General features: G+C 41.2%; 1 protein-coding gene and 1 pseudogene across 13 annotated transcripts; both read left to right on the top strand.

The window, feature by feature from the left end:
• Nucleotides 1-1,881: 1,881 nt before the first annotated feature.
• Nucleotides 1,882-21,695, top strand: RNF14 (ring finger protein 14). Of its 12 annotated transcripts, none has more exons than XM_081134873.1 (10): nt 1,971-2,329; nt 2,599-2,775; nt 5,714-5,887; nt 7,068-7,237; nt 8,577-8,728; nt 11,802-12,329; nt 13,208-13,436; nt 15,996-16,168; nt 17,936-18,066; nt 20,182-21,584. In XM_081134873.1, exons 4-10 carry the CDS (start codon nt 7,084-7,086, stop codon nt 20,237-20,239), a joined length of 1,425 nt encoding a protein of 474 aa, XP_080990999.1. In that variant the 5' UTR covers nt 1,971-2,329; nt 2,599-2,775; nt 5,714-5,887; nt 7,068-7,083; the 3' UTR covers nt 20,240-21,584. The 12 variants fall into 12 exon arrangements, with proteins under 12 accessions (XP_080990996.1, XP_080991004.1, XP_080990998.1 ...); XM_081134874.1 differs by having other exon boundaries at nt 1,973-2,092; XM_081134872.1 differs by lacking the exon at nt 2,599-2,775 and having other exon boundaries at nt 1,902-2,092; nt 20,182-21,689.
• On the top strand, nt 3,319-5,106 carry LOC308555992 (small ribosomal subunit protein uS2 pseudogene; annotated as a pseudogene). Its single transcript has one exon. The product of its transcript is annotated as a small ribosomal subunit protein uS2 pseudogene (transcript).
• Nucleotides 21,696-26,461: the final 4,766 nt, after the last annotated feature.

Here is a 26,461-nt window from a genome sequence, read left to right as displayed (position 1 = left end):
AGATGGTGAAATAAAGAGCTTCCCAGACAAAAAAGGCTAAAGGAGTTTATCACCACTAAACCAGCATTGCAAGAAATGTTAAAGGGACTGCTGTAGTAAGTAGAGAGAGAAACATAGGCAGAAAGAATTAAAATGGCAATAGATAGGTACCTATCAATAATAAACTTAAATGTAAATGGATTAAATGCTCCAATCAAAAGGCACAGGGTAGCTGAGTGGATAAGAAAACATAACCCAAGTATATGCTCTCTATAAGAGACCCACCTCTGAACAAAAGAATCACACAGTATGAGAGTGAAGAGATGGAAAAAAAATTTTTATGCAAATGGCAGTGAAAAAAGAGCTAGGGCAGCAATACTGGATATCTAACAAAATAAACTTCAAAATGAAGACCATAAAGAGAGACAAGAAAGGTTATTACATTAATATTAAAAGGATCAATCCAACAAGAGGATATAACCCTGATAAACATATATGGACCCAATATAGGAGCACCTAAATTCATAAAAAATCTTCTGGAGGACTTTAAGGGAGAAATAGACAGCAATACAGTCATAGTAGGGGACTTTAACACCCCACTGACTTCACTGGATAGGTCTTCCAGACAAAAATCAACAAGGAAACAGTGACCCTAAATGACACACTATATCATGTGGATTTAATTGACATTTATAGAACATTCCACCCCAAAGCTGCACATTCTTCTCAAGTGCACATGGGACATTCTCAAAGATAGACCACATGTTAGGACACAAAACAGGTATCTACAAGTTCAAGGAGATTGAAATCATATCAAGCATCTGCTTGGATCACAATGGCATGAAATGAGAAATCAACTACAATAAAAACACTAAAAAACATTCAAACACATGGAGGCTAAATAGCATGTTATTAAACAATTTCCTCCAAAAATTAAATATGGAACTGCCTTTTGACCCAGTGATCCCACTTCTAGGAATATATCCTAAGAATCCTGAAACACTAATCAGAAGGAACTTACGCACCCCTATGTTCATAGCAGCACAGTTTATAATAGCTAAGATCTGGAAACAGCCCAAGTGCCCATCAGTAGGTGAGTGGATAAAAAAGCTGTGGGACATTCACACCACGGAATTCTACGCAGCTGTAAAAAAGAAAGGATCTTTTATCCTTTGGGACAGCATGGAGGGACCTGGGAAATACTATGCTAAGCAAAATAAGCCAGTCAGAGAAAGACAAATATCACATGATCCCACTTACATGTGGAATCTAAAGAACATAAGAAACTGAACATAAGAAACTGAATAGATTAAGTGACATAGAAGCATGGAACAGACTGAGGAATCTCAGAGGGAAGGTGGGTGGGTGGGGAGAGATTAACCAAAGAACTTGTATGCATAAATGGTGATGGAAGGAGACTTGATATGGGGTGGTGAGCACACAATACAGTATACAGGTGATGTATAATTGTACCCTTGAAACCTATATAATTTTATTAACCAATGTCACCCTAATAAATTAAATAAAAAATAAAATAAAATGAACAATGAGTAAATACTTTCATCATGGAGGCGCCAGGAAGACGGGCAGCATTTTTAAGAAGGCAGTTGGGATCAGAGGAGGGAGAGGAAGCTTGCTTACGTCTCCTTGGAGGAGCAGGTCTGGGATTGTTACGGGAGTGTCAGCCCACATAGGCGGCTGCCTCGCGATCGCCTCTGGGATTGGTAAAAATCGAATTCCCGGGCCCTATCCTCGAACTAATGCAAGCAGCCCGCTGGGCGTGGGGTCCCAGGTATGCGTTTGCGTGCACTTCTCCACCCGCGCAGTGCTTTTGCGGGGCGGTGGTGGGAGCGACGGCGGCCCCGCCTGCAGCGCCGCCTTCGGCCTGAGGGGGGCAGCCGAGGGGCCGGGGCGGCCACGGCGCCTGCGCAGAGCCGTCATCACGCCGGGGCTGCCCCAGCCGGATCCACCTGGCTCAGCTGACAGCTCCTAAGACGGAAGAGGCGGTGCGCAGGTTGAGCAGGGCGTCTCCAGACCTGCGGGGCCAGAGGCTTTGAGGGGCCTGGGGGTGAGGGCGGAACCTTCGGGCCCGGCGCGGTGGGGCCGCCGGAAGGTACGGTGGGGACTGCGCTCCGTGCGCGCGACACGGAGAAGGGCAGCCGGGCCGGGGCCGCTCAGAGGGCTTCAGCCCCCCCCCCCCCCAAATTGTCCGGCCCGGCTAAGGTCCCCGGGGCGCTCAGAGAGGGAAGGGTGCAGGCCCTGCTTCTCCCGGACCTCGCGCGGCCGCGCAGAGCCTCCGTGTCCAGGCGCTGGGGCAGGCAGCGAGGCTCGGGCCTGCTGCCAGCTGTAGGTGAGTCGCACAGCCACGACTCTGCCCGCTGCTTGGCGAGGTGGAGGCGCCGGCGGGGGCGCGCTGATCCCGGGCCCGGGCTGGCGCCGGTTCTGGAGTCCCGCCGTGCGGCAGGGGAGGCGGAGCGGGATTTCCCGGGCCGCGGGGAACGGGCGGAGGAGGGGCTTCCCTCACCCGCGTAGCGGTTTCCGGTTTGCCAAAACTAATGTTAAACTGTAATTATTTCTTATCTGGTGGTGCCGGGGCTTATCCTGGTTCCTGTGTTACAGGTGAAGAAACAGGGTGGTCTGAATCCAGATTTAGTATATATTAGCTGTGTGGCCTTGGGCCGGGAAAGGACTTAAAATGTCCTTCCTCTCATCTGTGTAATGGAAACAGTGGCAGGACTTGCTTCACGGGTTGTGGGAATCTAACGGGAGTGAATGCGCTTAAAGGGCTTACACGAGGTAAGAGCTCACCAAGTGTTATTGTTCTTGCTGGTTTTATTTTTGTTTAGTTATTGACATAAGATTTCTTTTTTTAAAAACTGAATTTATTGGGGGTGACATTGGTTCACAAAATCATAGAGATTTCAAGTGTACAGCTCAATAAAACATCATCTGCACACTGCATCCTGCGTCCATCGCCCCAAGCAAAGTCTCTTCCTGTCCCCATTTTTTTTTTTTTTTAAATATATCTTCATTGATTTCAGAGAGAGGAAAGAAGAGGGAGAGAGAGAGAGAGAGAGAAACAGCAATGATGAGAGAGTCATTGATCGAGCCTGCAACCCGGGCATGTGCCCCAACCGGGAATCGAACCCCCATCGCCTGGATCCTAGGTCGATGCTCAACCGCTGAGCCACGCCCGGCAGGGCATCCCCATTTTTTACCCCCCTTTGTTCACCTCCCCGCTCTTGCTGCTATTGTGAGGACCAACCCAACCCCTTGTTTCTAGTGGGATGTGGCAGAGAGAGCAGTTACTGAATCTTATGATTCTGGCCCCCCATTTCACTGCATCTCACTCCAGTTCACTTCTAATTTTTTTCAGTGTCTAATGCAAGTCACTGCCAGATGCTGAGAGCAATACACAGATGCTAAAACTTGATTCTTGCCCTTAAGGAACTTATGCAATCTGGTAGGAGAGGAAGTGCAAACTACTGTAATGCAAGGTGGGATGTGGCAGTGTCATAGAAAAGTTACAGTAAAAAAGTTTGCTGGAGTTTTAAAGACAGGCATGATGTCTAATTAGAAATTTCTGCAAGGAGTAAGGGCTTTGGCGGTGGTCTGGAAGGCTGAGTGGATAAAATCAGAGGGAAATGTAGGTCAGGGACCTGAATTAAGGGAGTGGGACCCCCATGGCAGTTTCAGAAGCTGGGGTCTGGTGGGGTAGGTCATGAGGAACTGTTGATGAGAGACACTGCTTGGAATAGATCTCAATCCTAGCTGCACACGAGATGGCCTGGAGAGGTTGGTTAGCTACTGATACCTGATTTAATTGCTCAGATTATTCTAATATGCAGACAATATGGAGAAAACTAATCTAAAACCAGAAACTATAAATTCATCTCTCATCCCACTTATAAATGTTTAGGAAGAAACAAAGCTTAATTATGTTAAGCTTAATTACTACATCTGGTAAAATTGTTTACAATTAAATAAAGTAATTTGAAAGGACCTAATGCAGTACATAATAGTTACTCAATAAATGTAAATTAATTCTGAATTTAATTTTTAGCTTATTTGGGAGTCATACATCTGAGAATTTGGTTTTCATATTTTTGCATATAATTTTGGGGTGTTCGTAGGAGTCTCCACAACTCATCTGTGGACCATCCTCTTCTTCCCCCATTTCCAGCTCAGAAGTCTGGCTCTAAAAGCTTTTAGAACAGAATTTAGCCTTTCCTCTCTACCCTGAGAGGGGCCTATACATCGTTGTTCTTGGTTCCCATGTAACTTAAAGGGAAACTTGCACGATGTCGGGAGCCCTAGATTTCTTGCAAATGGAGGAAGATGTTCTCAAATTCCTTACAGCAGGAAACCACTTAGGTAGCACCAGCCTTGATTTCCAAATGGAACAGTACATCTACAAAAGGAAAAGTGGTGGCCACTACATCATAAATCTGAAGAGAACCTGGGAGAAGCTTCTGCTGCCAGCTTGTGCCATTGTTGCCATTGAAAACCCCACTGATGTCCTTGTATTGTCCAGGAATACTGGCCAGCGAGCTGTGCTGAAGCTTGCTGCTGCCACTGGACCCACTTCTATTTCTGGGCACTTTACTCCTGGAACCTTCACTAACCACATCCAGGCAGCCTTCTAGGATCCAAGACTTGTGGTTACTGATCCCAGGGCTGACCACGTCTCTCACAGAGATGTCATGTTAACCTGCTGACAGCCACTCTGTGTAACACAGACTCTGCGCTCTGTGGACATTACCATCCCTTGCAACAAGGGAGCTCTCTCAGTGCGTCTCACGTGGTGGATGCTGGCCTGGGAAGTTCTGCGCATGCATGACACCATTCCCCATGAACACCCATGGGAGGTCATGCTTGATCTCTGCTTCTACAGAGATCTTGAAAAGGAAGAGTAGGCCACTGCTGAAAAGGCTGTGACCACGGAGGAATTTCAGGGTGAATGGACTGCTCAGCTCCCGAGTTCACTGCTCAACCTGAGGTCACTGACTGGTGTGAAGGCGTGCAGGTATCCTTTGCCTATTCAGCAGTTTTCTACTGAAGACTGGTCTGCAGCCCCCACTGCTCAGGCCACTGAATGGGTAGTTGTTCACTACTGAGTGGTCTTAAGCTGTTCTTCCACAAACTCGTAAACAGAATGGAAATAAGGTTGATGGAAAATAAACAGTTTCTAAAAAGAAGAAAGTTTGTCTGTGTGTGAACATGTGCTAGCACTTTTAAACATCCTGCTGTCATGCTTAAATTACCTAACGTGGAGTATCCCTGGCAGGATTAATTCATTAGCAGGTGAGAGGAAAAAGTGGAAGTGGATAGGAAATGAAAGACTAGAAGCAGCAGAAGAAAAAAGGAGAAACAAAACCCCACAGAAGATGTTTGTCAAGGGATGCGGTATGCTGTCCTCTCATGACCCTGACATTCCTCCTGAGCTCCACCCAGGGCTGAAGTCTGTAAGATAAGACCTCTCTCATGACCCTGATGGTCCTTCTCAGCTCCCCCCAGGGCTGAAGACTGTCAGATAAGACCTCTCTCTTTGCAGTGGACTTGCAAATGCCCCTTTAACCACAGGGCTCATTTAGGCTGTTCTAGGAGAGTAGTATGCAGATGCAGATTAGGATTGACTCTGTTTGGATGTGTTTGATTTATGTGGCAATGATGGAAATTCAGAATTAAAATTTGGAGAGGGTGCTAACACCATCTTTTGTGTTTTTTTCTGCAGATGGCAGGATTTCTAAAGTATATCTAGTATGAGTTCCACATCTTGGCCTCTTACCCAACTTCAGCAGTCTCATCTCCACCATCTGGAGAATAAATGGGATATTTGCATGAATTCCAGACTGAACTGAAGTAGGCTGCAGTGTTAATATTCTTTTCTTCTGGTTGTTATTAACAGGTACTAACTGACCTCAAATGGAACATGTCACTGTGTCTTAGATAAGCGTGTAGCATAAGCAGAACCATTATCATCTGCTGGAACAAAATTATTATTTGAAAGTGGAATTATTTTAAATGAATTTGTCTAAATTTTGTAGTGTCACCTTTTATAATGTGAAAAACCATGTCCTAACTTTTTAGTTTTGTACATTTAAATTAAAAAAGTTTTTGGTTGAGGGGGAGCATATTTGCAAATGCAGTTATAGTCCCAATATTTTAATTGGCAGAATGGTAATTTTTTGTTTGATTAAATAATTTTCATTACATATTTTTTTCACATTTAAATTATATGAAATTGTGGTGCATCTTTTAGTCACTGTGATTAAAAAGCACTGATTCACACTTTAATTGTAGCATATTTGTGTTACCTAAAATAATGGTAAATTTTAAAATTGATTTGACAAAATCTGGTATTATTTCCAAAATTTAATGTTATTTTGCTGCTTCCTCCGTTATCTAACTCTCTTATATAGTATCTGTGCCTATCACATTCTCTAGAACAGGGTGTTCTGAACTGGGAGTAGTTTTGCCCCCTGGGGACATTTGGCTATGTCAAGATATTTTTGATTGTTACAACTCTTCAGGGAAAGGGATGCTGTTGGCATCTAGTGGGTTGAAGCCAGGGATGCTGTTACACATCCTATGTGCACAGGACAGCCTCCCACAACAAAGAATTATTTATTCCGAAATATCAATAGTGCTGAGGTTGAGAAAACCTGCCCTAGAGATTCCTACGGATTTTAAAAATTCATTTATTTTTTAAAAGTTTATCAAATATACTTTGACTCCTTTTGTGGGCAAAGCACGTTGCTAGGTTTAGTGGACAAGTAAAAGTAATTTGTGATTTGTCCTTTCAAAAAATTTTATTTAATTATGCTTTTTCCCCCCAAATCAGTCATACTAACTGATAAAGTCAGCAGTTAGAAGCACCACTGTTATTCTTTTTGAAAAAAAGACTGTTACTATTGCAAAGCTACTAGAATATTAGATATGCCTGTCATTTTTTAGTCTACCAGAATAATGAGAATATTGAATAATCCTTTGCACTTGTTTGTGAGGAACTTTGTTGTTGTTGTTGCCACTAGACTTTCCCATCTCAGCCTTTTCTATTCTTAACTGATTTGAATGATTGTCTTCAGCTCCTCAGAAAATTAAATGTCGTCAGAAGACCGAGAAGCTCAGGAGGATGAATTGCTGGCCCTGGCGAGTATTTATGATGGAGATGAATTTAGAAAAGCAGAGTCTGTCCAAGGTGGAGAAACCAGAATCTATTTGGACTTGCCACAAAATTTCAAGATATTTGTGAGCGGTTAGTTAATAATGTTCTCTTCGATTTTTCTAAATAAAGGTTATTCTCAATTTCTTAGTGAAACCTGAACTTTTTTTCCCCGATTACAGTTTACATTCAGTATTATTCTGTATTAGTTTCAGGTGTACAGCTAAGTGGTTAGAAAATCATGTACTTTACAGAGTGGTCCCCCAACGCTTCAAGTACCCATTTGGCCTGGTGCATATATTTCCTATGTTGTAATCCACATCTCTGTAACTGTTCTGGAACTACCAATTTATACTGCTTAATCCCTTCGTCTTTTTCACCCAGCCCTCCTCCCTCTCTCCCCTCTGACAGCTTTCAGTCTGTCTGTGTGTCTGTGAGTCTGAAACCTAATTTATCACCTTATGCTTCTAGACATTGGCGATAGATGGTATTATTACAATTTAATGCATATTTCTGTTTTAAGTGAAAATTGAACTGGGAGGTAAACAGTTTTCAGTTTGATTCCACTTTTTGACCATTGAATTTGGGATATTATCCTGCATATTCCATGTATCCTAACCTTCTAACTAGAAGTTTATCAGCCATGAGCCATTGGCTATTAAATAGGGATAAGAAAAGAGGAGATGAAATAATGTATGTGAAAACACTTGGAAGCTTTAAAGTACTATGGTGTTTGTTAATATTATTTGGTTTCCAGAATCATTTAAACTACCATAAACATTTGACATATGCTATTACTCTGTGACCCTTTGCTTCAGAAAAAACAAACAAAAAAGTGCTTTATTTGATACAAACATTTACAGAAGACTTTGATGCACACTTTCTCAAATGTTTCTACTATTAAGGCACTGAGAAAAGAAAGTGTGATAATTTAAAATGAAACTTTGATTGTGAGGATGTTGTGTACTGTACCTTGTCCTCAAGCCTGAGATCATTGTGTTGGCACAAATTGTCCCATCTATGATTCATGGGTAGTTGACACATGCTGGTCTAAGTAGGTCATGGCTCTTTGATAGAAATAAACATTCTTTTCTCTAGATTGTGTTTTTAATCATCTGTAAAACAACAACAAAAGAAAACATTGTGTATCACTTGCTCATTAGTGTTAGGAATTGTACTCAAAAGTGTATACAAGAATAACTTGTGTATCTTCATGATAAATTTCATGGTGCTTAGTAGATTTTTCAAGGGCTTACAAGATTTTTTTTAAAGGTGGTGGCTACGAAGTTAAAATTAGGAAATAGAAAGTGCTTTGGGGGAGGGTTTTTATCCCCTTAACAAAAGCATTAAGTCTTTCTTGAGCATTGCTCAACAGTAATGGACACTCAAGTGTTGACCAACTGATCCTGTCTAATTTTTGTTTTTGGTTCAGGCAATTCAAATGAGTGTCTCCAGAATAGTGGCTTTGAATACACCATTTGCTTTCTGCCTCCACTTGTGCTGCACTTTGAGCTGCCACCAGATTATCCATCCTCTGCCCCACCTTCATTCACACTTAGTGGCAAATGGCTGTCACCAACTCAGGTTAGACCCAAGACTTAATTTCTCCTATCCATTTTTAGAATCTTAAAAATTCATCTTTAATTGAAGACTACCTTGATCTTGATTGACTTCAGTGCATGAAGAACAGATGGTTTTGATTTTGTAATTTTCCCCCTTGCATTCATGAATCCTAATGTTAATGAGTTGAAAATGTTTGGTGTTTTAGAAAGGAATGGCAGTAATTAAAATGATTAATCACTATGAGTTGCAGTGGGAGTAGTTTCTAATCAAGTGTATTGTTTCTTGTTTTGCTATTTTCCCATTTAATCTGTATTGTGATGAAACTATAAGGTCCTCTTCATTTTCCTTAGATGTTAGAATTACTCTTTTTTTCTTAGTTTCTAATCCATTCCTTAAAGAAAGACTTAACTGTAATTAGAAGGACTACACTGATCTAATGTAGTGAGAATAAACAAATGTCCTAAGTAAACATAAGAGGTGCTTTTATTTTTGAAGATCTTTATAATAAGAACAAGTAATTGTTGACTGGTCTCTCACTGAGATATAGTTACACACAAATAGAAATGTGTGTGATTCCTATAGCTAGCTCATGAAGGCTCGAGACCTTATGAACCGTTATTTCTTCCGGATTATATGTCCTCTTCTAGCAACAACCTTAACTCTTTTTTTTTTTTTTTAATCCTCAGCCGAGGATATTTTTTCCATTGCTTTTAAGAGAGAGTGGAAGGGAGAGAGAGAGAGAAAAACATTGATGTGAGAGAGACACACAGATTGGTTTGCCTCCCTCATGCGCCGGGTCCTGGGCAAGGGATGGGGCCTGCAACCGAGGTACGTGCCTTTGGCTGGAATCGAACCCGGGACCCTTCAGTCCATGGACCAACATTCTAACCATTGAGCCAAGCTGGCCAGGGCGGACCTTAACTCCTGATTGAGACATAAATATGACTTGAAGCTAATATATAGTGTTCTCGGGTAGATAATGGATCAATAGCAGCTACTTTTCTAGAAGTCATGATGAAGATTGATAGGTTGATATATAATAAGACAAAAGCTGTCAGGGTTATTGACCTTAAGGAACAGCTTGTCAGTTTTTCCTTTTTGATCATGAGTTTTTTCAATCCCCCACTTCCCCGTGCCCCAACGGTCTAATCTTTAGATGAGAATGCTTTTATAAAATTGAGCTCACAGTTGAGGTTTAAAAACAAAATTAAACTGAAAAAAAAAAAAGATAATACACATAGAATAAAAAGGAATATTACCTTATATTCTAATAGCTGTGCCAGAGGCAATACATGCTATACAGTGGATTATTTGCCCACTTCCCAGTATTAAAGCATATTTGACATTTAGATCACTGATAGTTGACTACATTATTTAGATATTTATAGTCCCATTTCTCAAGAGAGCTCTTGATAAATGCATATGCGCACACACACACACACACACACACACACACACACACACACACAGTACAACACGAGGACAGATTAATAGGGTGTGTGGCTGTAGTTTCAGATTCCATCCTAATAGAACCTACTTAATGCTGGGTTTGGAGGGTGTGGGGAGAGGAGAGGTGTTACTTTATGACATGTAGCTAAAATTACAGTAAGATTTTCTATCAAATAAAAATTTTGTGTATATAATGATATTTAACTGGTCTCTTATGCTCCCTCTTGGTTTAGTTGTTGTTTGTTGCTGGGCCCTAACTCCTTGGCATTGTGAATTTCACCTGTTGATAGTGAAGTTGGCACGTGGACCGGTCTTTCACTGAATTGGGCTTGGTAAACAGAAGGGAAGTAGGTTTAGTTTCCTGGTATTTTCCATTATTCCTCCCCAGTTTATATACATGCACAGTCTCTCTCGTTTTCTTTTCCCTTTCTGCCTGCCCCTTTCTCACATTCATGTACATCCCAGATCCCTCTTTGAGAAGGGGCTGGAGAGGAAGAGGAGGGAGGTGAATGGCTTCTTCACTGGATTTGGTGGCTCAAGTAGAACTCTAAGCTTCCCTTTTAGTGTTTATTCCATTTTGTAGCTTTTAGCAGGTTTCTAAAAAGTGTGGTTGATCTTACAAACATATTCACGTAAATGTGGAAGAGCATTAGTGGTTTAATTTCATGCCTGTGTAGGGCTGAGTGAGCAGCAAGGAACAGAAGATGTGGTCCTTGTTCACTTGTTACTTAAATCTACAAACTTGGTTTGCATCTGGAAGGCCTTTTTTTTTTTTTTTTTTTTTTTTTTTTTTTATGTTTACCTAAAAAGAAAAGCTGCTTGTAATTCCTGAGCTCTACTTACAAATACTTCACATTTCTAATGGAAAGTCCTCTTATATTTGTCATTTAAATAGAACAGACTAGTTTTAAGGTAGAAAAGTTGAAATAGTTTAAACTTTGGTTGCTTAGCTTAGAAAGTTTGAACTTTTCCTATAGCAGCCAACCCACGTTGCAGGTTTGTAATCATGTCCAGGCTCAATATTGGTCTGCCTGCTGCATTAACCAGGATCTGGTATAAGCCCAGATTACTCAGTTAAAACCAGCTTGTAAATCTGAATAACAGGACTCTGAGGTTGGATCCTGTTACTGATTCTTTTCACATGAATTCACTTTTTGATAGGGCTGATAGAATTAATTTTAAAACCTTTAAACTGTTTTCTTTCTAACCGTTATTGCAGGGTACTTACAGGGCCAGGACTCCACAGGAATAGAAACAGCTCATTTTATAACTGGATCTCTTTCTCCTACATGAGGTATATAGCAGTAACACAAGAACAGTTAAAGAACAGAGAAAGTCCTCCATTCAGCGGTGCATATGTAAACCTAGTTCTCCGTGTTGTGAGGTCGTACCATCTCTCTTGTTTTCATGCTACTTCCTCTAGCTTCTGACTTTGTTTTCTACGGTGGCTCATGGTTGCTGAGTAGTTTAATAAGTGCTCCGATGAGAGTAGTAGTGCTGTTTTGCAGCACAGTTTATCACAGCAGTAAAATGAAATCATTTTAGGAAGTGTGAGAGCCGAACTTAAAGATTTCAAGGGAAATCAGGAGTTGAAGGCATCTTGGTCTTTCCAAACTCACCAGCATCCTCATGTGTTTTTTCCTAGCTGTCTGCTCTTTGCAAGCACTTAGACAACTTGTGGGAAGAACACCGTGGCAATGTGGTCCTGTTTGCCTGGATGCAGTTTCTTAAGGAAGAGACCCTGGGGTACCTGAACATTGTCTCTCCTTTTGAGCTCAAGATCGGTTCTCAGAAAAAAGTGCAGAGAAGGACGGCTCAAGCCTCTGTCAACACAGAGCTAGATTTTGGAGGAGCTGCTGGATCTGATGTAGACCAAGAGGAAGTTGTGGATGAGAGAGCTGTGCAGGATGTGGAATCATTGTCAAGTCTGATCCAGGAAATCTTGGACTTTGATCAAGCTCAGCAGATAAAATGCTTTAATAGTAAATTGTTCCTGTGCAATATCTGTTTCTGTGAGAAGCTGGGTAGTGAATGCATGCACTTCTTGGAATGCAGGCATGTGTACTGCAAAGCCTGTCTGAAGGACTACTTTGAAATCCAGATCAAAGATGGCCAAGTTCAACGCCTCAACTGCCCAGAACCCAAGTGCCCTTCGGTGGCCACTCCTGGTCAGGTAACTCTTTACTGACAGCTGCATCCTAATTTTCTTTCACAAAGGGAGACATCTCAGGAATTTCCTTACTAGGGTTCAGGAGGGCATTCTCACGTGGAGCCAGCCCACAAGTTGTTTCACTGTATCAATCAAGAATGCTATGGTCTTACTTTACCATTTAAGCATACATAAATGCTTCCTTTGCTGGCCTCAGAATGGGCAATTCTTGGCAGGGGTGAATGTTGAAAAGGTGCAAAGTAATTTTGGTGACTTTGTATATTTACTAGGATGCCGTCGACCTTGGAGAATCACTAGCTGCCTTTGGGTGAGGTTGGGATCTGAAAGGGATATCTCTTGGAATAGTTAACTGAATCATTTACAGACTTTAACATAAGGACAGCCTGGTTGGTGTGATTTATTTATTTTTTAATCAAATTTATTAAGGCATAAATGTACCTACTTAAAGTGTACAGTTTGCTTAGTTTCTTTTTTTTTTTGGCCTAGTTTCTTTTTTTAATTAAATTTTATTTTTAGAGAGCAAGGAAGGGAGAGAGAGAAACATCGATTTGTTGTCCCACTTATTTATGCATTTATTTGTTGATTCTTGTATGTCCCCTAACCGGGGATTGAACCTGCAACCTTGGCGTATCAGGATGGTGCTCTAACCAACTGAGCTACCCAGCCAAGGCCAGTTTACTTAGTTTTGGCAAATGTGTAGATCCATGTAACCACCATCCCAGTCAGGATACAGACTTGCCATACTTAGTTTGATCTTGAAGTGAGGGAGAGTGGTTTAATTTATGTGCATCTGATTTGCACCAGCAGCCTAAGAATATCCTCAGGATCAGAACTGGTTGGAAAATTATCAAACCTGTGTGTTTTTAAATATTTTCCTCCAGGTCAAAGAGCTAGTAGCAGCAGAGTTATTTGCGCGTTATGATCGGCTTCTTCTCCAGTCCACCTTGGACCTGATGGCAGATGTGGTATATTGCCCCCGCCCATGCTGCCAGTTGCCTGTGATGCAGGAGCCTGGCTGCACCATGGGCATCTGCTCCAGCTGCAATTTTGCCTTCTGTACCTTGTGCAGATTGACCTACCATGGCGTCTCTCCATGTAAGCTCACTGCAGGTAAGTTGTAACTGTGTGAACTCAGTTCCCCTGTCCCCGATCCCCCCACTAAAAAAACCTTAAACTTATCACTTCAATTTTTCATTTGGAAATGTTCATTCAACAGATATTTTTCTGTTAGTTACTGTCCTAGCTTCTGTGGATATAGTAGTGACCAAATGCTCTCATGGAACTTACATTCTAATGGAGGAGACGGGCAAACAACGTAAATAAGAATATCAGATGGTACTAAGTGCTAAGGAGGAAAAAAATAAATCAGACAGGATATAAAATGCTCTGAAGAGGAAGGAGCTTGGGATTTTACTTTGGGAAGCCTCACTGGCAGAGTGATTTGAGTAAAGACTTGAAGGAATTAAGGGAACAAGTCATGCAGATATCAGAGGAGAACAGTCCTGGGAAGCAATGACAAGGTAATTTTTATCTGTGAACATGAAATAGCATTAATCCTGGCTGGCAGATGCATAGCTGTCACTCTTGTTTCCATGGCACATATGTCTGATCATTCATCAAGTGCTTTCTCATTGATCTCAGGGAGGCCTCAGAACCTTCCTCAACACAGCACTTCAGAAAGCCACCCTCTGTTGAAGTAGGCACAGGGTGTGGAACCTGTTTGCCATTCCTGATCTAGATAAGAATTGAGAAACCAGGCCCCTGACAGCGGTTTAACTGTACTCTGGTGACTTAGTTTTTCTCAGACTAACAGGCATGATGATAATAGCCACTCTTAGGGTTGCTGTAAGGAAGAGATGCTCTGTTGTAGTGCTTCTCAGAGTTGTTATACTGGCCTGTGGGAAGGTAAATAGAGAAATTGAGAGTCAGGATTCGAAACTTCTATAGCAGTGTCACAGTAATTTTCCTCAGTCAAGTCTAATAAAAATTAAGGCTTATATTTTTTGTCTTTTTACTTTTATTTTTCTAATAATTCATTTGATTATACTTTTCAAAAGTATTGGTCAGAGGTGGGGAGAAAAACTAGTCTTCACCATAGATAATTTGAGAACAGTGGGCTAATACACGTGAGATGCAGAATGGTAACTGTTAAAGCCATTGTTATTTAGGTACTAGTTGGTACTGTTAGCGTTGTTATCTCCAAGCAAGTACCCTGGGAGGAGGATGAATAGATTCTTCCAGGCCCTAGAGCATAGTCTTGTAGTGGGTCCGGGCAGATGGGACGGAACACTCACCACAGCGGGATTATAAGCCATTTCTTAGATTTCTGTAACCTTAGCATTGAGAGGCTAAAGTACATTTCACATGTTTCACAGCATTTGAGGAAGAAATCGAAGGTAGGCTTGGGGGCTTGAGCAAAATTTGGCATGTCATTCTCTCTCTATCATATTTACATACATGCTAGATATTACCACATAAAGTATATGAAACACTAGCAAGTTTATTATTTTGAGAACATTAGAGCAATAATCTTTGTCCTTAAGATGTCTAGGAACACAAAACTGTTTCTAATTATTAGAGGCATAAAAATGACAGGATAAAAAGATACATGTTTCCTACACCTGAGCAGAGGTGATGGAGCGTGGGAATGCACAGTGCAGAGGCAGGGTTCACAGGTGAAGGAAGAGTGCGGTAGCATTCTGTACCAGAGGATGGCCACTGCATAAAAGGGAGATGGTGCTCTAAATATGAGGAAAGTAAACTAATAAATAACTACAACGTTGTTGAGAATCTTTAATTGGTCCCTGTGTTGGAAAATTAAGATAATAGGATTGTAACTAAAGCCTTCGTCTATGAGTAAAGCCTTTGGGAATGGCTATTTGTTTAAGTGATAAAACAACAGAAACCAGGTTGAAGAATGTCAAGGGGGAAAGTTGGCAGGAGGGACTTTTTCAGTAGCTGTGGGTGGCAGATTTTATTCACTGACTTATTTTTAACATACCGACAGTTAGTCTTTGCTCTTAAGTCAAAGGCACTTTGTTTATTTGGTAGGCCTTGTTATTATCAAGTGGTGAATGATGCTGACTTAGTGGAAAATCAGTGTCTGTTTCAACCTCTGTGTTTTTTAGATAAGTCAGTCTTTATGAGACTGACGCGCTAACTACTGCGCAACGAGGCACCTAGATAAGTCAGTCTTTAACTGTATACTACTAGTTGCACAAATATATCAACGTTAATACATTAAAAATCAAAGGAAAAAGATAACCTATTATTCTACCACCTTTAGCAAGTCCAACTTTTCTAGTTGGAGGATTCCTTTTTGTCATTTGTGCATGTCTAACATTTACCTAGTTATAACCTAAATATGCTTTTTTCTGGATTCTATAATGAGCATTTTAATTGAGCTGTAGCCATCCTAATGATAAGTTTTTAATAACTGAATATTATGTCATAAATGGCTCTTTCACACATAATTATTCCCTTGGACATTTAATTTGTTTGTCATTGTTATGAGCACTTCCATGCATATAACTTTACTTTGGATTATTTCCGTATGATAAAGTCCCAGGGATAGCATTATTGAGTAGTCAAAGGCTAAGGCCATTTTTAATAGTTTTTCATCAGCATTGCAAAGTTGTATAAAAGTTAATTTTCCATTTCACTTTCTAGAGAAATTAATAGACTTACAGAATGAGTACCTGCAAGCAGATGAGGCCACTAAAAGATTTATGGAACAGAGGTATGGTAAGAGGGTGATTCAGAAGGCACTGGAAGAAATGGAAAGTAAAGAGTGGCTAGAAAAGAACTCAAAGAGCTGCCCATGTTGTGGGACTCCCATAGAGGTAAACAGACTTGCAGGCATATTACCATTGTCTCAAGAATACTATTAATTTTATGACTAATTAAGAAAACATATTTTGGTACTTACTAAACCTTCTTACTGGGACAATGCAAATTCACCGAAGGGTCTTGGGTTCGATTTCCCGTCAAGGGCATGTATCTGGGTTGCAGATTCCATCCCCGGCCGGTCAGGGCTCATGCAGGAGGCAACCAAGCAATGTGTGTCTCACACATTGATGTCCTCCCCTCCTGCCCCGCCCCCTCCCACCCTCTCAGAAAAAGAAAAAATCAATGGAAAAAATATCCTTGGGTGAGGATCAACAAAAAATATATATATTGTTATCAACCTTGTATGTAGACGTCCCTTTTCAAAGTGCTTTCATACAGTGACAATTGTTCTCACATTATATGCCCTCTTAAAATTGAATGGGTTATGAGGAGGCCATACTAGATCCACAATAAACCCTAATTCATCTTTGTCATTAAAAAAAAGATCATGCCTGACTTCTCCTCAGAACTATTTATCCTGGAATTTAACACACCTGTTTAACGAGTATATGCTTAGGAAATGGAGACATTTTCCCACGAATCTGAGCCAAAATAGATAAATCTATTGCCTTTTTGACAAAAATCTTAGTATGTTTTAAAATCGAAATATATCTTTGTATCTGATTCTACTGTTTCAGTCCATTACAGTAATCCTCCCTTATCTATGAGTGATATGTTCCAAGACCCCCAGCAGATGCCTGAGAATAGTACTGAATACTATGTATGCTATGTAACAAAATAGAATAATTATATACTATAATAAAAGTTATGTGAATGTGGTCTCTTTCCATCAAAATATACTGTACTCACTCTTCTTAAAATGATGTGAGATGATACAAAATGAGGTGACTTGACTAATATAGGCATTGTGGCATAGCGTTAGGCCATTATAGGAGTTACTTGAATACAAGTGCCGTGATATGAAAACAGGCTTATGGGAAGGGAAGATTCACGCCCTTGTTGGGGCGGTGCAAGATTTCATTTCTCTACTCAGAATGGTGCACAATTTAAAGCTTATGAATTTTTTATTTCTGGAATTTTTCATATAATGCAGGGTGAGGCAAAAAGAGGTTTTATTTACAGTTGTTTATATGGAAAATAATACAATAATTAATAAATAATACAAGGATAAACTGTGTTTTATGTACTCACAACTGTAAACCTACTTTTGCCCCACCCTGTATTTTTGGACCATGGTTGACCGTGGGTAACAAAACTGCAGATAAGGGGGAACTCCTGTATATCTGAGCCGAACCTGGTGGTTTTCTCCTTATTATTCCATTAAGGAAACTGACATTCTGCCTAACCAATTTAACCACTTCTGACATGTCTCAGCCCTATGATAGAGTGGAGAACTTGATACCAAATGTTTTCTTAGATTTATGTAAAAAGTTTAAAATCATACATGTTAAATCCAAACACTTTAATATTAATCCAACTACATGTTCCACATACAATATAGTACATATTTGGTTTGTATCCTGAGTTTATCAAAAGAGAACTTGCTAAGTATCTAGTTGTAGGAATACCTGCTAAATATTTCCTGTTTCACTTGTAATGCAAAAGAGTAGGCGGTAAATAGCTATCACTGTGTTACTGCATAGTTCAGCCCAGTTTGAGAGAAGGGACTAGGAGCATGCTGTCCTGAATCTTTTTGGCATGTGCATTTCTCTTTTGCTTTTACAGCCGTGATATTTTTCTCTTTGTGTCTTTCTCACCAGAAATTAGATGGCTGTAACAAGATGACATGTACGGGCTGTATGCAGTACTTCTGCTGGATTTGCATGGGCTCGCTCTCTAGAGCAAACCCTTATAAACATTTCACTGATCCAGCTTCCCCGTGTTTTAACCGGTACGTACACCCAGAATTCCCTGGGCTCAGCAGCAGTTTTTGGTACTTGATTTGCAGACCACAGATCCAGTGTTTGACTTACTAGAGAATTATCTTACACATTTTCCCACATATCTGAATTTTCATATAATTTTCTTGAAAATGAGTTGTATGATGAAAATACACTATCTGGAAATTTCCCCTTTTTTATCCTTCTCAACTTTTTATAGTGAAAATTTTCTTTTCTTTTCTTTTTTAAAATATATCTTTATTGATTTCAGAGAGAGGAAGGGAGAGGGAGAGAGAGATAGAAACATCAATGATGAGAGAGTCATTGATCGGCTGCCTCCTGCACACCCCCAGCTGGGGATGGAGCCCACAACCTGGGCATGTGCCCTGACCTGGATCTCTGGGATCCTAGGTCGATGCTCAACTGCTGAGGCACACCTGGCTGGGCTATAGTGAAAAATTTCAAACAGAAAAGTTGAGCCCTAGCCAGTTTGCTCAGGGGTTAGATCAGTGACTTGCAGAATGAAGGGTCTCGGGTTCGATTCCAGTTAGGGACACATACCTTGGTTGCAGGCTCAATCACCAGCCCAGGTTGGGGCTCGACCCAGAGGCAACCAATCAATGTTTCTCTCTCTCCCCTCCACTCTGTTTAAAAAAATCAATGGCAAAAATATCCTTGGGTAAGGATTGAAGGGAAGAAAAAAAAATATATATATATATATATATATATATATATATATATATATATTTTATTCAAGCACAGCTGCAGGCCTGATCCCCGGTAGGGGGTGTGCGGGAGGCAACTGGTTGATGTTTCGCTCTCACATCGATGTTTCTCTTTCTCCCTCTCTCTAAAAAAAGTTTAATGACAATTTCATATTATCATCTAATAAACATTTAAAACCTCCCAGTTATCCCTAAAGATATCTTTTAAAGTTGTTTTATTGGATCTAATCGAGTTCAGTCATTTTATTTGGTTCTGTCTCTTCAGTCTCTTAATGTAAAAAGTTTTGCCCACCTTTTTTTTGTACGTGTTGAGGGATACATTGACTTTTTGAAAAGTCCAGACCAGTTGTCCTATATAACATCTTACCTTCTAGAATTTTGTTTCCCCATGGTGTCTTTTAACTCCTCTATTCTCTATGTTCTATAAACTGAAAGCTAGATCTAGACTGAAGTTGGACTAGATTTACACTAACATTTTTTACAAGAACACTTCTAAGTGATCTGTGGGGATTCCTTGGCCCAATGTGAATATCCTGTTCTCCACCAGCTCCAAATTCAGCATCAGTTGATCAGATGATCTTTATTAATAGGCATCTGTATAGTACTTACTGTCATTGGTGCTATCAGGCTATAAAGGAAATTAAAGAAACAAGCTCTGCTCCTGAACTATTGGAACTCTGGTGTTGAAAATTGCTTAAGTTTTAGGTAACATAAGGGAAGAAAGACAAGTTGGCAACTATAAAACATTCTACAAATGGAGACTGCAGGGACCAGGAAGGTAGAGAAAATGGAGTGATTAGCATAAAATAGAGTTATAGTGTCCTGAAAGAGTTCAACTGCTTCTAGATTGCTTGACTTCCCCAACCTTGGCATATTCCACATATTGTATACACTGAGTGTCAGTTTTGTGATACCCATCTTCCATTATTTATCTTGTCCCTAGAGAGTTTGTCTGGATACTAAAAGGGCTAGTCTAGTAGTCTTTAAGGCAGCTTGTTCAGAGGGACCCATATTTCAGTCCTCATCAGTGGAAGATTAAAGAAGAGGAAAAGAGAAAGATGTTATCAGAAAAGTACAGAAAGTGTTTTTGAGCCCTGACTGTTTTGGCTCAGTGGTTAGAGCATCACTCCTCGGACTGAAGCATCCTGGGTTCAGTTCCAGCCAAAAGCACACACCTTGGTTGCAGGCTCAGTCCCTGGCCTTGGTTAGGGCTCATACCAGAGGCAACCAGTCAATGTGTCTGTCTCACATCCATGTCTCCTCCCACATACTCTCTGAAAAGCAATGGAAAAAATATTCTTGGTTGAGGATTAAAAACAAAAAAAAGAAAGTATTTTGGGGAGAAGGAATGGAATTATAGTTTCTTCCAAGTTTATAACATTGTACCTTATATGCTTCCAGGTTGTTCCATGCTGTGGATGTTAATGGAGATATTTGGGAAGATCAGATTGAAGACTAGTTAATGCCTACTGCTCAAGATGTGGAAGTGAAGTGGTTTACCCTGATCTTTTGTTGAGTTAAAAAGTAACTTTGCAGGATATTTAGGGTTACTATCCATTCACTCTTCCAGTGTAGAAGATAAGGAAGAGCCAGGTTTATATTTTCATGTGGCACTACTGACTTAAGGCATGTTCATAGGTTTTTCAGTGTAACATAATTGAGGAAATTGTAAGCCAAAGGTTCAGAAAATGAAAACTAGAGAGTATTAAATATTATGTTCCCAAAGCTCTGAATAATTAAAAATTTAAATATTTATTTTCTTCCCCAAGCTTTAGGTAAGGAGAGGGGTCAAGAGTTCAACTTCTCAATCTTTTTATCTCTGAGAAGCATCCCTCTAAGACATTCTGTGGGAGTCCCCTCAGTACGACTCCTTACGATCAACCGGTGGTTAGAAGCCTTATTACAGTTGTACCGAGAGCCTGATCTCACTTACTCCATGTTACATTCCTTCCAACCTAAATTTCTGCTAAGTTCTTTTTGGAGGGAGCCCTTTATAACTGACTGGATGGCCCAGTTTCATTTTGGTCTACTGCTTTTCAGAATAAAAATTTAGAATTTTAAGAATATTTTTTAATACCACAAACAATGTGGATCACCTGATATTTGTCAGCGGCACATAGTTCACTGGTTTTGAGCCAGATCTGTTATTTAATGACAGTGGCTCAGAAAAACTTCAGCCCTGTTCAGCTGTCCTGAGCAGTAGAGCCTAGATTCAAAACAATGCCTTTCATCCTGCATTCTCTCCCTTTACGCTCACCCAGCCTTCTGTTGGTAAGGACAATTTTAATATCAACTCCATCAGCTCATAGTTTTATTTCCTCTGCTGGAATAGGAGAAAGCCTAATATATTCCCAGGCTGAACAAGCTAAGCTTTCTTTAATTATGTGCTTTTTGAACTCCACACTACTCTAGTTCAATCCTCACTTTCTAAGTTCTTTTTATAATTCTTCTCTAATGTGCTTTGGGAATTTGGTTTCCCACCTTTTTTGCAACAGCACTGTTTTGGGGATTTTGGCTTCCTTAGATCCCTATTTCTGGGTTTATTGGCTTTTTGAAAAATTGTCTTTCCTTTTGGTTTAGTGAGTGGTTTGGTAGCAAAATAAGATTTTTTTGAAAAAGGGCATATTTCAGCTGCAGCTGTGAAAATGTTTTTTTCTTCCTACCTTGTCACTGAAAATTGGGGAATCACTTTTAATTATTTTATTTGTGTGTATCCAAAGAGTCAGCAGTGACTGTTTCTGAATTGTCAATGAGGATGCTTAATCTTAAAAATAAAAATAATTTAAAAATTGTCTTATAATTAGAACAGAGTTGCTGATATGTCTTTTGTCACCAAGGACTTGTAGTCTTATTTTTGAATAATGTCCTAGAAATAAATGATCTTGTTAAAGGTTGGTATATCAAGAAAGTACATGAACAGAGAGTGTTGTACCTAACTTAATTTCATGAAGGCCAGTTTTACAAGTGGACTGAGATTTTCCATAAATTGACATGAACCTCATGGGTCCTTTTGGTGAGAGAGTTCACTTTGCAGATGGCCAGTTCATCCTGCCCAAAACTAGTTTGAAGAGGCCGTGCTCTCTTGATTTTATGTAAAAGGTTTGGATCTAGAACTGGTAGATGAAAATAAGTTACTAAATGACTTTTTAAGTCAAAATAGAGATTTTGTGACATTTTAAGCTTGTGATTGAACTAACGGGCCTGCCTTTGTGAACTGAGATCCATCTTGTCCCATTTATTTTTTTTTATTTTTTTTGTTGTTGTTTTATCTTTATTGTTGAGAGTATTACAGGTGTCCCATTTTTTCCCCCCAATCGACCCCCTCCTCTTCGCTCCCACCCCCTCCCCAGGCCTTCACCCCATTATTAACTGTGTCCATGGGTTAAACATATATGCATATAACTTCTTTGGTTAATCTCTTCCCACCCTCCACCCCCCTTCTCTCTTTACTCAGAAATATGATCGTCTGTTGCATGCATCAATGTCTCTGGATCTATTTAGTTTGTCAGATTCTTTTGTTCATTAGCTTCTTCTTAAAGAAGACCCTTCAACTTTTCCTGTAGTGCTGGTCTGGTGGTGATGAACTCCTTTAGCTATTTCTTATCTGTGAAGCACTTTATTTGACCTTCAATTCTAAATGATAGCTTTGCTGGGTAAAGCAATCTTGGTTGTAGTTCCATGTTTTTTATAACTTTGAATATTTCTTGCCACTCCCTTCTGGCTTGCAAAGTTTCTGTTGAGAAATCAGCTGACAGTCGTATGGGTGCTCCCTTGTAGGTAACTAACTGCTTTTCTCTTGCTGCTTTTAAGATTCTCTGTCTTTAACCTTTGGCATTTTAATTATGATGTGTCTTGGTGTGGGCCTCTTTGGGTTCCTCTTGTTTGGGACCCTCTGTGCTTCCTGGACTTGTAAGTCCAGGGGAAGTTTTCTGTAATTATTTTTTCAAATAGGTTTTCAATTTCTTGGTCTGTTTTTTCCCCTTCTGGCACCCCAGTAATACAAATGTTGGGCTCTTGAAGTTGTCCCAGAGGCTCCTTATACTATTTTCATATTTCTGGATCTTTTTTCTTTTTGCTCTTCTGGTTGGGTGTTTTTTGTTTCCTCATGTTCCAAATTGCTGATTTGATTCTCAGCGTCCTCTACTCTACTGTTGATTCCATGTAAATTATTCTTCATTTCAGTTCCTGTAACCTTCATTTCAAATTGGTACTTTATTATGTTACCGATTTTCTCAGTTATTTCCCTAATAGTCTGCTTAAACATCCTTATAAACACAATTCTGAACTCTGTATCTGTTAGCTTGCTTGGATCTATTTCATTTAGTTCCTCTTCTAGAGATTTGTTCTGTTCTTTCCTTTGTGACATGTTTCTTTGCCTCCACATTTTGGCTGCTTTCAGGTGTTTGTTTCTGTGTATTAGGCAGAGCTGCTATGTCTCCTGGAATTTGTAGAGTGGCTTTGTGTAGTAGGTGTCCTGTAGGGTCCAGCAGCTCAGCCTCCCCAGTCACCTGAGCTGGGCCTTCTAGGTGCTCCCTGTGTGGGCTGTGTGCACTGTCCTGTTGTAGTTGAGCCTTGCTTGCTGTTGGTGTCACTGGGAGGAACTGACCCCCAGGCCAATCGGCTGTGAGGACCAGCTGCAACTACAGCCAAAGAGCTGCTGTGCTGGAGACACCCCTATGGAGCAGGATTTACTTCAGTGGAGCTTTGGTGTTCACCAAGTGCGCTCCTTGAGTGTGTCATTTGTGAATGTGGTAGGGTTGTAATCAAGCGTGGTCGCGTCTGACCAGCAGGTGCACTGTCTCTGGGACCTCCTGGGAGGTGTAAAGTCAGCCTCTGCCTGTGCCTTGCCCAGGGCCACCCAGCATGAGCTACACAGCAAACCGTAGTTGGCTGCTACTTGTGCTGGGCTTGGAGGTGTCCAGGAGAGGCCAAGCTATGAGCCAATGCAGGCTGCCGCTAGTGCCAGGCCTGGGGCTGCTTATCTAGCTGTATGGGGCCCACTGCTGCTTGTTTGAGAGATTTTAGGAAAGTCCTAAGCATGAAGTTCAAGAGGCCACTTGCATAGAAAAGCCCCTGGAAATGGCCTGGATGAGCCTGCAGGTGGGGAGGGGCAGGGCCTCCGGGAATCACGGGGCGGGGCCAAAGGTGTGAGTCAGGTGCTGGCGATTGAAATATGGCGCCTGCCTGCCGGCTGTGTGGGGAGGACTCGCCAATGGAGCCAAGGCCTCCGCCAGCCCTTCTGCCTGGGAGGAAGCTGCCCCTCCAGCTCTCGCCCGGATCTCAGGCAGGTTAGTTCCTCCCCGAGTGTCCCGGGTCCTTTCAGGCTGCCGCCCGGCGCTGGGCTCAGAGGGAGCGTCCGAGTGAGTCCGTGCCGGGCCCTTTAGAGGAGCTGCTGGGGCTCCCGCAGCCTCCGCAACCCTCAGCCACAGTCCCCGCTGGTTTCACAGCCCGGAGTTGTGGGGCCGTCTCTTCCCGGCCCTGGAGCCCTGGGCTGGGGGCCTGCTGGGGGGCTGGGACCCCTCTCTCCAGGAAACCTCCACCGCTGAGATTCCCTCCCGGGTTTACCCTGTGGCACCGGGTGTGGGCCCGCGGCGGCGTCTCTGCGATTCAGCCCCGATCCACCCACGTCTCTGCCCCTCCTCCCGGTCTCGGTGCTTCTTCAGTTCCCTGGTTGTGGGGCTTCTGTTCAGCTGGATCTCAGGAGGCTCTGAGTGCTGGTGGTTCTGTATTTTAGTTGTGATTTTGCTGTGGTTGCAGGAGGCGGCGGGTACAGCTGTTACCTACGCGCCATCTTGTTTCTCTCCAACAAAGCGAAGTTTATTAGATCTACTGCAATGAGGGAGAACATCACCTTGATAGTCTCAGTGGTGTCTCAAAAAAGGAAATTAGGGCAGGGTATCCATGTGGCTTTAGGGCCTAGGATGAATCCCCATTTATTTTTTTTAAGTAATTTTTTTAACTTAAAGTAAATATACTTAAAATACATATCCCTTCCTGTTGAGAAGAATAGTAGAGAGAAGACTTGGCAGCCGTATTCCCAGACCTATAGCAAGGTCATTTTTTAGTTGTAGAGAGTTCTAGTTTACATTAGATATTAATATACTTACTTTTTTGTTGTTGTTAAGAGAATTAGAGTTAATCAGATATGATAATCATAAAGCCATTCGTGTGGCTCCCTGCTTTGGAAGGGAATTTTACAATTATTGGCTGAAATTTTGGAGATCCCAAGTAGTAACTTTGCCATCAGCACCAGCAGCAGGTGGCAGCAGTTCCCATGTTATAAAAGTTCAGTAAATGGTTAAGACTACAGAAGTAGTTTTATGTCTGGGATTTTAATTTTCCTTACTGTGTTTCATTATAGTCTGTTATACACATTGGTGGGTAGAATCGCATCTAATGATAGCAGCAAGGCAGGAACAGGAGTATTACCAAAAACTGTAAGGCCACCTAAAACTGTACTTGAACCACAGCTGACATCCAGTTGTTATGTAGGAAGGTGTCACTCCTGATAGTAGCACTTGTCTGCAGCCACTGAAGAAAATAAGTTATAGCTGAAGCCCCTAAGTAGGATGGAGAAATTATGACATTGTGGTGCCCTCTGGTAAGAGTAGCCGAATAGTCTGCTCCCTGAGCTTTGGCTCAATTAAAAAGTCGGCCAGCGTACCAGCCTGAGGGTTTGTAGTCAGAAAGTTGGCTTTGAAGATGTTCTTACCAAATTTTATGATAATTATCAACTTTCAGCACCCAGAGTCTAGTCTTCCCAATTCTAAGGTTTCCTGTATTCTGAGCTAGAGGATGCTTTGGAGAAGATTGTGCACATTGAAAACTTGGTGAGATTCTGATACCAAAGTTGCTAAGTACAAAGTCAGCACAGTTACTTCTTTTCCTTGCTTGGTGCTTTTTCTTTTTCCTTCATTGAGTCAACAAACAAAACTAATATTAATACAACATAAATGCATATAAATTTTAAAAGTGATTGTTTTACTTTCAATCCCATTCCTTCTCTTGCAACCTATTGTGTTTCATAGTATAGAATGTATTGTCTAATTTAACAAGTATTTACTGAGCACTTCACAATGAGCCGGACTATTTATCTAGGTACTGAGAATGTGGCAGTGAATAAAACAGACATAACTCTCTCTGCCCTTGTGGAACTTAAATTCTGTTGGAAGGACACAGACACTAAGCAAATTACATGGTTCATCAGAAGACAAGCACTCTGGAGAGAAGTTGGGAGAGGGTGTAGATCAGGGGTGGGGAATGTCCGGCCTACAGGCTGTATAAAGCCCATGAAATCATTTGGTCTGGCCCTGCCAAGGCCTCACCAAAGAGAAGCAGTTCCAGCCATCATATTAGGGGTGATTTAATTAAATATTTGACCAAATATAGCAGGCTAATTTTTAAGTTGATAATTTTGTATGGCCTGAGAGTGATGTTATATTCAAATGGCCCTTGGCAGAAAAAGGGTTCCCCACCCCTGGTATAGAGAGTTAGGGGAGGCAGAGTGGTATTGTAATGTTAAAGAGTGGAGAAAACTTCATCAGATAGCACTTGAACAAAAGTTCGGCAGCATGGGAATGAACCCTGTGGACACCTGAGAGAGGAGAGTCTAGGCAGGGGGAACTGGAAGGCCAGAGGCCCTTGGGGTAGGAGCATGTTAGAGGGTTTCAGAAGCAGTATG

Source organism: Miniopterus schreibersii, assembly GCF_964146895.1.
Source record: "Miniopterus schreibersii genome assembly, chromosome: 4".
Classification (NCBI taxonomy): domain Eukaryota; kingdom Metazoa; phylum Chordata; class Mammalia; order Chiroptera; family Miniopteridae; genus Miniopterus; species Miniopterus schreibersii.
This window is presented reverse-complemented; position numbering and strand designations above follow the sequence as displayed.